The following is a 17,415-nucleotide window of genomic DNA, read 5'->3' on the forward strand; positions in this document are numbered from 1 at the left end:
GGGATAGAAGTAGTGAGGAGAGATTCAGGCGAACTACCTGACTGCACAATGCATGCAGTGGGGGGGGCAGCTGCTGAGACGAAGGCGCTGTAACTCCTCATAGTCTGCCCTGGAGACTGCAAATGTATCACTCGGGGCTGCCTGAGGAATACTGCCAAGAATGGATGGGGTTGTCGAAGCATCAAAAGGATCAGTAGCGGTGAGGTGTGCCGAGCGGGAGGGACAGAGCTGACTGCACAACGCATGCAGTGGGGGCAGTTGCTGAGATGGAGGCGCTGTAACTCCTCATAGTTTGCCCTGGAGACTGTAAATGTATCACTCGGGGCTGCCTGAGGAATACTGCCAAGAATGGATGGGGCTGTTGAAGCATCAGAAGGATCAATAGTGGCGAGGTGTGCCGAGCGGGAGGGATGAAGCTCGGGATAAAGTGTGTAGCAAATATCAACATGATGACCCAGTCTCTGACAATGAATACAATATGAGCGACCATGACCACCAGTACCTTGGCCGCCGCCACGGCAACCACTATAGCCTTTACCCCAGCCAACGGAAACACTATTGGGCTCGTGAGTAAATTTCGGTGAGAGAGAGAAGAGAGCCAGTCCTAAGAAGCTACTGTCGAAATGACAAGAAGTCCGGGCCCAATGACTCAAAGAAATGAATAGTGCGGAGTTGGTCTTGCTGCCGAGCTAGAACTATCAAATCAATCATCAGTGGCATAAAGGCGTCCAGCTGCTGGCATAGAGATGAAGTGGCTGTAGTGATCAAAGAGGGGAGTATCATCGCGCTGAAGACGTATCCACTAAGAATAGGTGGCACAAGTGCGAGTGAGGTTATCAATCCCAGAATACAAAAGAGACGCGTGATCCAAGATGACGTTGGAAGTCCGCAAGGTCATCATCGGCCGAGCTACCTGAGGAGTCATGTTCTACCAAAGGAGGGTGCTGGATCAAAGAATCATCCTACCGCCAATGTTCATAGGAGGGATCCGAAGAGGGAGGATCCCGCTCATTGAGAGCAATCCTACCACGAGCGAGGTAGGTCTCAACAGCTAGACTCCATCTCAGATAGTTGGAGCTGTCAAGTTTCCCTAAGGTCATATGCGGATAAGAGTGCTTCATAGACGGAGAGTATGTAGGAGTATAGCTAGACGAGGGATCCGGAGGTGGAGCAGAAGCACTGTCAGCAAGAGCGGGGAAAACAGAAGAATCCGTAATGATTGGTGGATCCATGACAATAGAAGGAAGAAGAGACAATCAATCACACCGGCAAAGAAAAAGGTGACTATAGAGAGCAAATAGCAAAGAGATGTCATAGAAGAGATCCAATGAAGAGGTCGCGGCTCCGAGACAGAAACGTAGGAGAATAGGGGCGAGAAGTACAAGCTGTGTAGGATGGAGAGGCTAGAAACAAAATTGGAGTCGCGGGGAGGAAGAGAACATCTAGGTAATTTTAAGTCATTCTAAAGATTATAGGCAGGAGAAAGAAATAAAAAAGGAATTTAGGGTAGTAGGTTTAGGGTTTAGAGGTCCAAGATTGAGAAAGAAAAGCGTAAGATTCAAGGATGAGAAGGGATGGGAGGGCGGCGATGAGGGGAGAGAGATTGTTGGAGGTGGTGGGGAGGGGTGTGTGTAAAAGGTCGGGAAGGGAGCGAGAGCAGCTGGGGGTGGGTGCTAACGGTGAGGGTTTGAAGTGAGAGAGAGAGAGAGAGAGAGAGAGAGAGAGAGAGAGAGGGCAAGTAAGAGCTAGGTGGGAGGTAGAGGGTTGCGGCGGGCGAGATGGGGGGCCAAAGGGCGAGGTCATAGGTGGCGCTGGGAGATGGCGGAGAGGAAGGCAGGGGTGGGGGTGGCGGCAGGAGTGACGAAGAGGGTGGCGGCGGCTGGGGGTGTGGCGGCAGGGTTTGCGAGAAAGAAGAAGAAGAAGAAGAAAAAGGGTGGTTCGGGTTAGGTTGGGAGAAAGAAGAAGAAGGAAGAAGGTGGGTTAGGGTTAGGGTGGGAGAAAGAGAAAGAAGAAGAAGGTGTGTTTCCTAAATAGTGGTCCCTAGAGCACCAAAACCCTAGGGCTCTAATACCATGTTGGAGAAGATTGGAGAAGAGGATGAAGGAAAAGCGTGAGTTAGGGAAGACTCCCCCCCCCCCCCCCCCCCCCCCCCCCACTTATGTATTTATATAAATAAGAAATAAGGTAAAATAACCACAACCCTCAAGCATCTCCACATACACATGCACACTTCTAACAGTATGTACTAAATTACCAGACATGCGTGATGGTGCATTTTACTAGGTGTTCGATATTTTTAAAGCATTATGGATAGTAGTCTTGCTTGTGTGATGGTTTCTAAGTTTGCATTTGTGATTATTCTAGCATTTCCTGAAGTTTCATCTTTATATTCTATCAGCTCCATATGTTTCCTCAATTTTACGGGATTTCCACCGAAATTCCCAACCGAAACCGAAATTTAAAACCTTGCTTTGGATGGCCAATCCAACATGTATAACACTACATGATGAGATATTGAATTTTGCATAATTTTTAAATATATTAATGTTAGAAAAACCGAAGTGGCAACCCTTTCCGTCAGGTATCTTAAAGTTGAATATCGATGGTTCGAGTTTCGGGAATTCTAGTCATGCTGGTATTGGGCACATTCGAAGGGACCATGGCGGCGAGAGTGGATGGGCTTTCTCTGACCATATTAGTGTGGCGAATTTAAACAAGGCAGAAGTAATGATGCTTAAGATGGGTATCCTTCTTGTAGGTCTGATCTTCTTGACTTTGTGATTGTGGATCCGATGGATGCAAAAGGGAAAAGGTTTTCCATGAAGGTTTGGTGGCTCTAGATCATATCAGAGAAAAGAACATTTCGTTTAATCATGTTTTTATTAGGTCGGCAAATGATGTTTCCAGTGAGCTTGCTCAGAGCGGCATGCATAGAGAGGCGCTGGCAGTTCTGATAATTTACTGTTCGTTTGATTTCTTTTTGCTCCTTTGTTGGTTTTGCTTATTGCCTCGATCATCTAAATCAAGGTCCAAACAAGGTCCATTTCTTTTCTTGTGGTTTTTGCTTCTTTAATATGTTTTCATTGCCATTAAAAAATAGTATAAACAACATAAACAAGTATGCAAACAACTCTCTGTGTGCCGGAACTCAACCAAGAGTTAAAATGATTAGATAAAACCATTGTAATTGTTACAAAGTTACCGACTTCTCCAAAAGCTTAAGCTCTAATACCATGATCAAATCTGATTTTCTACTAATTCTTGGATGTTTTTCACTAACACAAACGTATGCTTAAATAAGCACTTACAGATAAGACCAAGATTCCTTCAGCTCGGCCTCAACCACATCAAATGTTATTGGGAGCATCTGTTCATTTGCCTCCTTACCAACAGCACTCAAAATGTGACCTCCACAAGGCCCCTTCAGATGGCAGCCATCAAGACCTATGAAAGGCCTGCAACCAGCGAGGAATCCAGTCCTCGTAGCATGAAAGCTAGCATAAAGTCTCTGGAAAGTAGGTAGGACATCTAAACTTGGCCTCTCTACCTTCAGCTTCACACAACTACTTGGGTTTTTAACTCTAAGAAGCTCACAACAATCCCAGATCCTAGAATACCGCTCGAGATATCCTCCCTCAATGCTTTCGATTGCTTTCCTCTTAGCCCTATAAATCTTTGCTTTTGAGACATCCACCTTGAAATCTCTCCTCACACTCTTCAGAATTGCATTTGCATCCCATTTAGGGTCGTCTCTTATCTTCTCTTGATACTTAGAAGATAGCCAAGAGGAAGTGACCTTCTCATTCTTGTATGTCTTAGGGCAGTTATGGGTGGGGATGAAGCTCTTCACTTGAAACCCCTCATCTTTTTGCATGCGAGATGAATGTATCCTCCAACCGTATTGCTTTTTGCATACAGCAGTAATTCTAGAACTCTCGTTCTTCTTGAATGTATAGCCAAAACCACGCATGATGGCATACTCTTTTAGTGCAGATCTAAACACATGTGAAAAGCTTAAAATCATCCCCAAGGCAAGCCTTGGATTCTGCATATCTGCTTCCTCATTAAATTCAACTCCTACTTCTGCTGCCACCTCGTCTTCTGTAAGTCCGGGATTTCTCAAGTTATCTCCATCTCTCTCATACTTAGCTGCATCAGTCGTAAGCACATCAGCTATATCATCTACTTCTGGTGCATCTCCCTCCTCATGTACTTCAGGTACATCTCCCTCATCATCATCTGCAAACAACTCATCGTCAGTGTCATCACCCTCCCCACTCCCTGCAAATCATCAAAACCTTCACCTTCACCTTCACACCCCCCCCCCCCCCCCAACTCAACTGGTAGAATGGGGGTCTCCACCTGCCCCACCCAAAGAGACACCAATTTCAGGTGCTTGAACTGAGGTCTCTACTTGCCCAACCAAAGAGACCCCAATTTCAGGTGCTTGAACTGAAGTCTCTACCAACACCAACCTCATCTGCTTCAACAGGGGTCTCCACTTGCCCACCTCTACCTTCACTTAGACCAACTGATGGAATAGATGCCAATGGTCCACGACTGTCATCTGCTTGTATCAGGCCTAAACATTCAACATATAGAGGGATGCTGGCCTTCCCTTTGTGAAGGTCCACCATCTCCAAGACATCTTTGTCAGTTTGTATGGTTCGGAACACAGCATTCCTACCTCTCCCTCGAAGCCTATGGTGGATGACCAGGATGGGAGGAACCCCAACTATTTCTCCAACCATGTCTTGGATCTCAAAGAGGGAGAGCGTATCAGGATCTACATTGTCAATATGAGACACAGAACCCCCTTTATAGACCTTCTTACGAGAATCAAATTCCCCCCCATGGTGCACTTCAAAACTAAAAGATTGAGAAACCATCCCTGTGATACAAAAGCATGTACATTAGGCAAAGAAGGGACCACAAACAGACAAAAGTCTAAGCACAACAGCAACAAAAAGGGACCACAACATCAACAAAAAGTAAAAATGGACTTAAAAACCAATAAACTAATAGGGTTTTGCTGGAATAAACCACTAAACTACACAATCTGGACCAAAAAAAACCCTAATTTATTAGGGTTTTCTGCAAACAGGGACCACAACAGCAACAAAAAGTGACCTTGAGTCCCTTTGCAAAAAAGAGACCACAAACACACAAGTCAAAAATCGACTATATCAGTGCAAAAGAAACCCTAATTTATTTGGGTTTTTTCTGAAAAAGGGACCACAGCAGCCAAAACAACGAAAACCCCTATTTTATTAGGGTTTCTTTGCAATAGGGGACCACAATCCAACAGCATATATTCACGATCCTTAAAAAACTGGAAATTGCATAGTTCAGTGCAATATAACCCTAAAATATTAGGGTTTTGCTGGAACAAACAGAGAAACTATACAATCTGGACAAAAAAAACCAAGATCGAGGGTTTAATCTCAGTAAACAATCTACCCTACAAAGCAAAAGCAAAACCCTAACATTTGATCGTATAAAACCCTTTCTAAGAACTAATAAACATACCATAGGTCAAAGAACTCACCACAGATATTTGAAAAAGAAGGTTGAAGAAGACGACCCAAGCTTGAAGACGATGGGATGAGAACGAAGGTGAAAACAAAGGTTTGAGTTTTCTGCTGATGAAAACGACGATTTGGGTTTTCTGTTTTCTTAACTTCAATATATGGGCATGTTCGACTTTTCCCCCACATCGTCAGCTCCGTCCAGTTAAAAAAAACCCAATGAAACCACAGGGGGTCTACTTGTAACTTTTTAAACTTTAGGGGTTAAGTTGAATGTGTCAGAAACCACAGGGGATCTAAGTGTATTTTTCCCATGAGAAAGAAAAACAAAAAAATCAGTAAAATAAGCAACAACATATGACTTAGGATGATGGCAAATATTAGCAAAGAAGAGTGCAAATCAAATTTGGGGGTGAGATTTTTTTTTGAAAGTTGGGGGTGAGATATTTGGGTAAAGATGACAAATAGGGTGAAGCGGGTTGTTTTCACAGACAACGGAAGTGATAGCAACTAGAAAATTTATGAAGAAAATGAGGTGCTGCTATCAATCCTGGTAGGCGGGAATAATGCTAAAGAAAGAGGGTGCCATCAGTGGCTTACTTCTCTCCTCAATTTCTGTCCCTCCTTTTGTTTTTTATAATATGATTTCATACCCCAACTTCACATCATGACTTTTCTTTGTCCTCATCTACCCCTTTTTTTGGCATAAGTGCTTGCAGAGAAGTCATAAAGTGGAACCGTCAAGGACAACAAAGTCATGAATTCCTGCAAGCACCAACCATGTAGTTGTGTTCTTCTCCGCTCGGTAGCGACCTGAAATTTCGCCAACATATTTGGGATGGAAAGATGATGGGGAGACACTCCAGGCAATGGAAAATGGCAGGTTGCAGATTTTTGTACCTACTTGAAGCAACCGGGAAGCTAAATCTGACTTGGAGACTAATGATGGCAACGGAAGATGTGGCCACAGACGCACGGGAAAAACAGAAGATTTGTCGAGATAGGGAGTCAAAGAGGATAGAAGCTATGTGGGTTATGAATTTCTAAAAAGAAAAAAATCAAAACAAGAGAATGAGATTAAAAAGACGAGGAGATCAAAAAAAGACCCAGGTGGAGATAGATTTGCAGTGGTAGTGGAAGATTAAGATTGCGATGCCCTGCGGACGGCGGCCCGTTCGCCGGAAAACTAAATCGTTGAAATTGTAATCAAGGCCGGATCGGCTGCTCTGATACCATGATAGAAACTTACCGGCTTCTTTAAAAGCTTAAGCCGTTGGAGAATGGCAGTATTTAATCTTTTATACTGTTACAGTAATTATTTGAACAAAAAATCACGTAAAATGGTTGGCCCAAGGATTTTTAGAACTCTTCAAAGCGACAGAATCACATAGATTTATAAAATTTGAAGTAAATTAATATCACAGATAGAGTGTATAACCTGTTCGTTAGCTGTAGGAGAAAGGCCACCAACATAAACACGCCGAGCATGACGAGTAGCCTGTCAACAGTGCAGACAATTTCAGCTATATAAAGACATGACCAAATAAAGTGTTCGAAAGAAAACACTTTAGCTTATATATAAGGACGTGACCAAATAAAGTGACCGAAAGAAAGAAAACCCGACCCACAAAAGCATCCATCATACCTGCTGAGTCATTGACTGGACTGGCAACACAGGGAGGACCCCAAACTGCCACGAGTGCAAAAGGAAAAATACAAAGCAAAGCATGTGAAATCAAAGCTTGTAAAACACAAGATCCAAGAAAAAGAAAATATCTCATGAAAAAGAAAAAAGAGTACCTGTCCAGGTGCTAATGGGAATATGTTAGGAAACATTCCAGGAATGGCCGGCGGTGTCCCAGTCATCTGGCCTGTACAAAGTAATTAAATTACAATATTTCATTTTGAAGTACTGGAGGAAATATTGTAAGACTACCAAAATGGCAATAGTTGCCGGTTGAAGACGAACAAGATTCCATCAAACCGGTGCATTGATTCCTCCTTGTACAAAAAATCTACAGTAGTCGGCTCACGCCCATTGGAAGCACAGTGGGGTAGGTAGCCTAACAGTGCCTTCTTACAACAACATTTTGACACAAAAACAAACAAACACCAAAACAAAGAAAACAACCAAAAAATGGCTCTCAGTTTCAGAATTAAACCACTAAATAACATTTAAAAGAAAAAAAACATATCCCATCCAGATATTGAATATATGAGTTCCTAAAACCATACAAACTGCCAAAATGCAAGAATTGATATGGCTTACCCCAAACAACACCGTGCATTTCGATATGAATATTCCTAGCCAAACACAAGCAATGAAATACTATGAACACAAAATCATGATTAAAAGGAAAAGGCCCATTACCTGCCACAGCGGCACTAGCTATCATTTCGGCTGCAGGAGGCGCCATGTCAAAACCACTAACTCGTTTGCTGCAACACACAATACATCATAAGAAAACCAATGCAGGGAAAGCAATATGCACAAACAAGAAAGGTTTATGTGAACGCATGCACACATATGCATACATGGTTTTAAATTTACACCAAAAATGACACAAAAAAAGCAAAATATTTTCGTTTCCACAAGTGTATTAGTAGTACACTATATCAATATGTGTTACATAATTACATTTATAAGAATTCGAAGTGAAATGTGGTGTATCATGTGCAAATATTTATTTGAATTGTATGTGACATGTGGTATGTACTGAATTATGAAACATATGTGATAACATGTCACTAGGTGCTCAATGTTGTTAAACCATTATGGGTGATGTTTTTGCTTATGTGATAGTTTTTTAGTGTATAGTTCTTGTTCGAACCCTTCATGAAGTTTCACTTTCATCTTAAATGTCCATCATTTGCCTGTCGCCATAAGTTTCCCTGATTTTACACAAATTTCCACCGGAATTACCATCTGAAACCGACATGTTTCCATTCCCATCACAACTGAAATGCATACCAAGAATGAATCCTAAAACCTTATATATATATATATATATATATATATATAGAGAGAGAGAGAGAGAGAGAGAGAGAGAGAGAGGGGGGGGGGGAGGGGGGGAGTGCTTCTGCTCGGACAGATAACGTTATCTGCTCGGTTTAGCAGATAACGTTATCTGCTCGGTCAGTCAGAAACACAATGGGCCCACATTGTTTGGATGATCCGAAGCATTCATTTGATAGGCCTAAATCCTACGATTTGTGGAGGTTAAAAATGGATAGATTCGTGGAGGTTTATACCCGTCCATTTTAACCTACACAAATCGAAGGGTTGGGATGATCCTATGGAAATGATTTTTTGGGCACAACCTATCTATGTCACGGCCCATCAAATGAATGGTTTGCATCGCCCAAACAATGTGGGCCCCCACTGGATTTTGGCTGATTTAGAAGATAAGTTATCTTCTCGACCGAGCAGAATCACTTTTCGGATGTGTGTGTGTGTGTGTGTGTGTGTGTTTCTAGCCATCTTTGAAGCCTACAAATTACGCAGGTTGCTTTTGCATATGGTAGAGTCCAGCAGCGCATCAGCCATTGCACCCTACATATATTGTGCAGTGTGCTTTTGCACATGGAAACCACCACGTCACGGAAACCACAAAAGTAAAAAAAATTTAAGCGGCATGGTGGTTAAAACGCACAAAAGCACACTTAAAATTGTAGGGTGCACAAGTGGCCAGATCCCACACAAACACATTCATTGTATATCTGTATATACATATATACATATATGTATGTATACACGTATATCTACGAACTTAGCAACTCCAAACCACAATAGAGCTCAGCATTTCCAACACACAATTAAAAAAGAAAGGGGTTCCACTTCAAGACTGACATTGGTCCACGATTTCTTTCTTTGTTTTTTCAGCCTTTATGTTTTTCTCCTCTGTATCAACCATCTCGGGTCTTGGGCCTTTTTCTTGTTTTTAATAAAGTGCTTGCTACCATTCAAAAATAATAATAAATAAAAAGAATCCAACACTTCATTCCAACAAAGCATTCATGATACATTTTGGGCACCTTTGGCTGCCAGGAATTGTTTTACACGATAAATTGGGCGTCTCCAAGTGGAGATGAGGATGAAGTCGGCTAAAAATCCAGAAACAAAATCCCAGAACTAATGTCTCCGGGGAGGAAAAGTTACTCAAAATCGGGAAACCAAAAACTCTACTCAAAACCAGATCAACCTTTTCCGGTTTTTTAGAAGCTTCTCCACTTGTTCCTGGATTTTGATTCCGGTTTTTTAGCCGACTTCACCCTCATCTCCACTTGGAACGCCCAATTTATCATGAAAAACAATTCCTGGCTGCCAAACGTGCCCTTTGTATTGTCAATTATGTCCATTCCAACAAGCACAAGCAATTGTCCTACAAATAATACAAGGGTATAGAACCATGCCTGCAATCTTACTTCAATATCAAATTCAATTAATTTAGGCAAGAATTTAAGAAGTCAAAATCCTTTCTATTATTAAACACAAGAACTTTGAAAACTATTGAAATCTACCTTTTAGACCGTGAACGAGAAGATGACCTTGATCTATGCCCAGATCTACCCTCTGAACGAGAACGGGAACTATGTCTATGCCACCCTTCTCTATCTCTGTCATAATCTCTGTCCCTGAAAGAAAATGAAATTACATGATAGCACCTAGTTCTCCAATAAATAGAAAAAAGATTTATGTGCACATTAAAGAAAATAAAATGCCCCTTACGGTGGACCATCTTGTCCCCCTGTTTTCACTGTGTTCTTTGGTTTTTAGTTCCATATCTCTATTTAGTTATCACTGGGGAAAAAAAAGCGAACAACCAAATAAAATTTATCCATGACCACTAGGTCTATTACCACCTTGAGCAAGGAGGAGAGTTCCCACCACCAAGTTAGAGAGGACAAAGCATTCATGTGTTTCTCAAATGACTAATAACATATCTGAAAGAGTAGTAAGTTAACATAGCCTGATAGACAATAAGAAATACAACTAAAAAAATCAAAATATACAATATCACATGAAACCTCCCTGATAAAAAGATTAAACATACATTCATCTCAAAGCAGTAAGCCCAAAGTACAACGGAAGAATAAAGTACCTATATAGGTTATAATTGCAGGTTAAGAACATGGCCTGACCATTCAAAAAAAAAAACATTGCCGGGTTCAAATTACTTATTGAATTCAAGTACTGAGCAAAATCATAATGTGAAAGAAGATGAATATGAAAGACTGAAGCTGCAAATTCAGTCTTATCACCTTTCATACTCTCGGCTTCGGCGATAATAACGATCGTCTTTATCTCGGTCGCTTTCCCTCCTATCAGTCCTATCCCTGTAGTGGTCCCTATGATGGCGATCGCGGTCTTTTTCTCTTTCCTTGTCACTGCCCCGTTCCCTATCCTTCTCCCTCTCTTTTTCTCTTTCCCTATCTCTGCTTTTCGAACCTCTTTTGTATTCGCGAGAAGCATACTGCAATGACTTACGGATATTAGAATAGTAAATCTTACAAGAGACAAACAATAATACAAGTAAATAAACATTCAAGCAATGTAGATGTGTGAGACCAGATTCAAGTCACTTTAAATGTTAAAAACAAATTATTCTACACAGTTTCATCTTTCACTAAAGGACAATCTCATAGCTTATATTAGTTACATGGAATTACAACTTCAAAACGTAAGCATAAAACATAAGCAAAAATGGAATGTAATCATTTAAACAACTGCCCAACTTATATTATGAAATACTAAGCTCAATTTCATCCAAATTCCAAATAGAAAGCCTAAAATGAGGCAAATAGAAGGAAAATGCAAGCAACGATAGTGAAAAAGCCTATGATTCAATCATAAACTATTTGAGTGAAGAAGAGGGTTGATTGAAACCCAAAAGTAGTCCCAAAAGACTGAAACACTATGCTAAGGTAATGTATAGGGCCCTATTCATCACAAAAATTGGCTAGATAGGCCATTTTATTTATGATGATTTTTAGTGATTTTTATTTTATTAATTTTAATGGTAAAATATTATTAGAGAAAAAGAGGGACAAAAAGCCAAGTGACTGAGAAGGCCAAAAAGCAAAGAAACTAGAGTGGAGATCCAGGATACCAAACCTTATACCTCCCGCATGCAAAGTGATCACTCTACCAAAATTAGTGGGAAAATGAGGTTCTGCTGAGATTTGATCTCGGGTTACTGGAATCAGAGTCCAATGTCCAAAGGCTTTAATTGAACTATGAAAAGAAACCAATATTCAATATAGTTTCTATTTTGTTATTGGCTGCCCTAAAATAGAAACAAGGCTTTATTTAGGTTCATCCAACTGTTGAAATTGATCATATGACAATGGATAAAACTTGGTTTTAAGGTGTTTTAGGCATATTATGTAATGTTTTTAACGCAATTTTTAAAAGGTTAATGAAAATTTACAACTTTCAATTTTCCTTGTTGGGTTTTGGGTTTTACCATATTTTTATCACTTTTTGAATGGTAATAATCAAAAGATTTATTAGAATACCAAACGCAAACAGATTCAATCAAGATAGTCAAGCAAAGCAACAAAGAAAACAAAAATAGAAAAATATATGTAGAACCTTGATCCACAAATGGGAAATGGTCACAAACAAAACCCTTGATCCACAAATGGGAAATGCCAACGAACAAAACCCCATATCCAAAAATGGGAAATGGTCACGAACAACAAGGATTCACACCCCCACGGGCTAATGCTTTCAAGATGAGCATCATTTACATGAAGGAAAACAGCCATGTAGGGCATGGACCACTGCCACATGTACGAAGATGGGGTCCATGAATATCCTTGGCCAGCACAAGTTCAGCATATTGCCCTTGATCCCACCCTCATCGGATTATTCCAGACCTTTGATCAAGTATGATGAAAAAGACATTATAAAGATGTCTTTAGATTGTTGATTTTTGCATGCCTCAATCTTGCAACTGAGGTCTCAATTTAGCATGCGACCTGGACCCACTAGGTTGACAATAAGAGATAACCAAGCACATGTGCCATATGTGCATTGGATCATGGTTGTTTTCATTCACCATGGAGAGATGCACCAAACCAAATCTAGTGTACATGGTGGGTATGTTGAGTAAATACCAGTCCAAGTCAGGCTTTGAGCATTGGAGATGAATTCTGTGGGCCCTTAGGTAACTCAAGAGAACCGAGAATAGCATACCGACATACTGATCATTTGGAGCTTATAGGATAGTCCGACTCGAAATACAAGGGTCGTCCACACACTTTCAAGTCCATTGTCGGTTTCGTGTTTGTTTCCTATAATAGAGCTAATAGCACATCGACATATTGATCATTTCGAGCTTATAGGATAGTCCGACTAGAAATACCAGGGTTGTCCAGACATTTTCAAGTCCTTAGGTATCTCAAGAGAACCGAGAATAGCACATCGACATACTGATCATCTAAAGCTTATAGGATAGTGATGCAAGTGTGCCTGGCACACTCTCTTCTAGTGCATGATGGTGGGCCAGCCTTGGTTGATCCAAGGGATGAGAGAGAGACAGAAAGCTTGCCTTTAAAAATCTCTGTCACTTCTTAGTAATTGATCATTAGAGACTTATTGGTCATTAATAAGTGCTATTGCATAAGTTTAGGGGTATTTTAGGCATAAGGCCCACTGTAGTTGGCTATAAAAGCCAGCTTGCTTTTCAATTTCTTTTAGTTTTTGGAGGTCATTTTGAATTGTAATTGAGATCTAGAATTTGTTTTTGTGAGGTAAGCTCTCTTCGGAGAATCGTTTCTTGCAGAGCTCTCTCAAGAAAAAGGGATTTGGTGCTTGATTTTCAAACCTCCTTCTTGTTCTTCATATTCGATCCTTGAGATGTTCTTCATATTCGATCCTTGAGATCGCAAGGATCTCCCATTTTCTGTAAATCTAGCGTCTCGACGCTAGGAAGGCTGTAACGACCACGATTTTTATTCTCTTTATTTTTTTAATGACACCATAATTAAATCACTTAAATGAAACGATAATAATTGATGGGCCTATTAGTAGTTGCAACTTAAGAAACTTCAAATAATTATGGGCATATAAGTAAATTATATAAAATGAGATAAAATAGGGGAGGATTACGAAATTTGGAGAAACCAAATCTCCCCAAAATGTTTGCCGCACGCACACTCCCAATTTTGGGAGTGCGTGCACGCACAGTGGGCCCCACCTGCTTTAATTAGAATTAAGCTATAACTTTATTTTCTTTTGGAAAATTCCTAAGTAATCTTTCAATGAAAGAAGGAAAACAACTATATGTGTGTGTGTGTAGAGAGAGAGAGAGAAACCTAGATGGATAAGGTAAGTAAAGAGAATAAAATAATAAAATATATATCCCACCTCACGCGCCACACGAGAGAGGGAGATAAAGTTAGAGAGAGAGAGGTGTACGCACAGGAAGACTGATGAAGAATCCCATGATGGGAGAGATATGATTGAAAGCCATTTGTTTCAGAAAAATATTCTCTAGCATTATATATACGAAGACATTTAATATTTGAATTATATTGATTTCTAATCTCATAATGATATGTGCGAAAAATATCAAACACCTCAGAACGATTTTTCAATAAATATAACCAGGTCATGCGAGAGAAGTCATCAATAAACACAATAAAATAACAAAATCCAGAACTAGACGCGACCCTAGAGGTCCCCATACATCAGAATGGACTAACTCAAACGGACTAGACACCCTACTGACGACCCGGGAAGGAAATGACACTCGATGGTGTTTCCCGAGTTCACATGACTCGCACTGAAAAGTAGAAAAAGGGCCTGGAACAAGATGAGTCTGCTGCAGCCGTTGAATGGAAGGATGCCCCAGACGACAATGCCACTGAAATGTATCCACAGAACTGTGTAAGATAGGAGGCGGACGGCAGTCAAGACGATAGAGTCCATCTACCTTACGACCCGTTCCAATCGTCTTCCCAGTCGAGAGATCCTGAAACAAGCAATAAGATGGGAAAAATGAGACAGAGCAATTCGGAGATTGAGTAATCTGACGAACGGAAAGTAAGCTAAAAGGTGATTTTGGAACACATAAAACAGAAGATAAGGTGAGTGTAGGATGAGGTGAGGTATGACCAACACCAGTGATGGGAGTAGTGGACCCATCAGCAAGGGTGATAGATTGTGAGGAAGACGAAAAAGAACGAAATGACTGAAGCTGAGAGGAGTTACCGGTGATATGGTTTGATGCGCCATAGTCAGTGATCCATGACCCTGAGCTAGAAAGAAGGGTAGTGGGTGAACTACCTAGCTGGGCGAAACCTGCAGAGGGAGGACAAGAACTGAGGCGAAGTCGTTGGAACTCCTCATAATCAGCACGGGATAAGGTACATGTAGGATCCGCTGGGGCTGGAACAGACGCTGAGGGAGCGGAATCCAAAACAGAACCAGTAGTAGCTCCCATGTGCGCCGACCGTGGCGGACGAAGCTCGGGATGCAGTGTATAGCAATGGTCGATATAATGTCCCTCTCGCTGACAGTGAGTGCAAAAGGAACGGCCACGGCCACCACCAGAACGACCACCACCACGGGCAGCATGGCCACGGCCACACCCAGAGGAGGCCCCACCACGAGGCGGATGAGTACTGCCATCATAAGTCACAAGGGCTGAGCCATAAACCGGAACTGATATCACTGGATCACCGGGCATGGTTTTAAATTTCGGCCGAAACGAACGTTTCGGCCGAAATATTTCGGTTTCGGTGAAAAACGAAACGAAATTCACAGTGAGTCGGAAAAATACCAAACTTCGCCGAAACGTTTCGGAAATTTCGGCCTAAACGTTTTGTTTCGGTAAAATTTCGGTGAAATTTCGGAAATTTCGGTGAAACGTTTCGGTGAAGTACAAAATTTCGGTGAAATTTCGAAAATTTCAGTGAAACGTTTCGGAAATTTCCGAAAATTTTTACAAGATTTCGTCCGAAATTTCATACCGAAACCGAGATTTAAAACCTTGTCACCGGGAGAGCACCGCTGAACTTGGGAGTATACCTCAGTAAGGGAACGAATATCACCAGATCCGATAATCTGCTGACGAAGGTGCATGTACTCTGGACCCAAACTCTCAAGGTACTGCACAACACGGATCTAATCCCTCTGACGGGCAGCCTCCTTGAGATCTGTGGTAAGCGGCATGTAAACATTAAGCTGCAGGCATAGACCAACAAACTGGCTATAATGGGTGGCAAGAGGTAGATCACCACGGCGGAAGCGCACCCACTCAGAATAGGTAGAGCAGATATGACTAATGTTTGCCACGCCAGAGAAAAGAAGAGTAACCTGATCCCAGATCCGTTTCGCAGTAGGAAGAAGCATCAATGGCCCAGAGACGTGAGGGGCCATACTCTGCCACAAAAGAGTACAAACAAGAGCATCCTCATGTTCCCATCGATCAAAGGTGGGATTAGTCGTAGAAGGAGAATCACGACGAATAACGTGGGCTTTGCCACGGGCAATAAGATACTTCTCGACAGCCACTTTCCAAGTAATGTAGTTTGCCCCGTCCAACTTAATAGTAGTAATCTGGGGGAATGATCCATCCACAGAGAGAGGTGACGACGAAGAAGATGCCAAATGGGGTGTCTGACGAACAACAGGAGTCACTCCTGAAGAGGGATTCTCAATCACTTCCTCCATAACATACCAGGAAGAAACAGACAACCCAAACACAGGCGAAGAAGAGTAGATAACTGAATAGGAGGGCAAACTAGGGCAAGCCAAGAAAGCTAGACGCGGCTCCAAGGATGATGGTTATCGGCGAAACGTGAAACGACTGAAGCCATGAGGCACAAAGAGGAGTCGCGAAGACAAACAAGAAATCAAGAACATAGAAGATGAAGATCTAGCACATAGAAAGAGGGTGAAAGTGGTTTAGGGTTCACAGATAAATGAAACAGAGAGGGGGGGAAATTATTTCGGGTATATATATATATAGGGTGAGGGGGTCGCGGAAGACGGAGGACTGGAAATGGAAGGGGGGTCGCGGTGGCGAGAGGAGGGTGGGTGGGGAGGTGCGGTGGGCACGAGTGTGTAGAGGGGGGGGGGGGGGGGATTGGCCGCTAGCAGGGGGCAGCCAGGTGGGCACACAGGGGGGGCAACCAGAGAAGAAGAAGATGAAGAAGAAGAAAAAGAAAAAAAGGCAAAGGTTTTGGGTTTTGGGTTTTGGGTTTTGGGTTAAAGTTAGGGTTTTGGGTTTCAAAAGAGAAGAAAGGGAGAAGGAGATGGAGAATAATGGAAGAAGGGTTTAGAGTTAGGGTTAGGTGAGGGAGATGGAGAAGATGAAGGTTAGTGGAGAACCCTAGGGATCAGAAAACCCTAAGGCTTTGATACTATGTTAACTAACCAACTTCTCCAAAAGCTTAAGCAGTTTGATTGGAGAAAGGCGTTATTTATCTTTTATACTTTAACAGGTTGATTAAAAGCAAAGTGGTTTTATTTTTCCAGCCATACAGAATCCTTCCATTCAATTTTCACTTTGTTTTTTAGAAATCCAGGAGAAACGCAATGGATAAAAGTTGGATGGAAGTGCTAAGGTACGGCCATCATAAGTACGATTGAGAATCGGTCCATGGATATGTAAACTCATCTTATGATAGAAGTGATACATTATTTCATAGCTTTAATTCAGATTCAATTTTCACACACACACACACACACACACACACACACACACACACACACACACACACTCATCATACCATGTATACATTGGAAAGTAGCTCCTCTGGTGATGGAAGTGTGAAATCCACTGCCAGACTTTCTAAAAGTTGTGGCGATGAAGGATCCTTACCTATAATTTATCACATAATTATTAACTTTTCTAAAGAAGTTAATAATTCG

The 17,415-nt window shown here is 41.7% G+C and overlaps 1 protein-coding gene across 6 annotated transcripts in view; it reads right to left on the minus strand.

The window, feature by feature from the left end:
• Positions 1 to 17,415, minus strand: part of LOC143849695 (splicing factor U2af large subunit B-like) — a 37,463-nt gene that overhangs the window by 16,490 nt on the left and 3,558 nt on the right. For 3 of the 6 annotated variants that reach the window (XR_013235770.1, XM_077358847.1, XM_077358846.1), the window contains exons 2-7: positions 10,791 to 11,002; positions 10,050 to 10,163; positions 7,900 to 7,967; positions 7,329 to 7,399; positions 7,174 to 7,218; positions 6,967 to 7,026 (exon numbers count right to left, since the gene is read on the minus strand). Coding sequence is in view for 4 of the 6 variants with exons in the window: in XM_077358847.1 (XP_077214962.1) it covers positions 6,967 to 7,026; positions 7,174 to 7,218; positions 7,329 to 7,399; positions 7,900 to 7,967; positions 10,050 to 10,163; positions 10,791 to 11,002 (570 nt within the window). In the remaining 2 variants the exon portion in view is untranslated. Of the gene's footprint in view, positions 1 to 3,308; positions 3,449 to 6,966; positions 7,027 to 7,173; positions 7,219 to 7,328; positions 7,400 to 7,497; positions 7,605 to 7,899; positions 7,968 to 10,049; positions 10,164 to 10,790; positions 11,003 to 17,415 lie in introns of those variants that run through there. The other 3 variants (XM_077358849.1, XM_077358850.1, XM_077358851.1) reach the window with 3 other exon arrangements.

The sequence above is a fragment of the Tasmannia lanceolata genome, unplaced genomic scaffold, assembly GCF_043159265.1.
Source record: "Tasmannia lanceolata isolate RefF3 unplaced genomic scaffold, GAP_Taslan_0.1 ptg000018l, whole genome shotgun sequence".
NCBI lineage: Eukaryota > Viridiplantae > Streptophyta > Magnoliopsida > Canellales > Winteraceae > Tasmannia > Tasmannia lanceolata.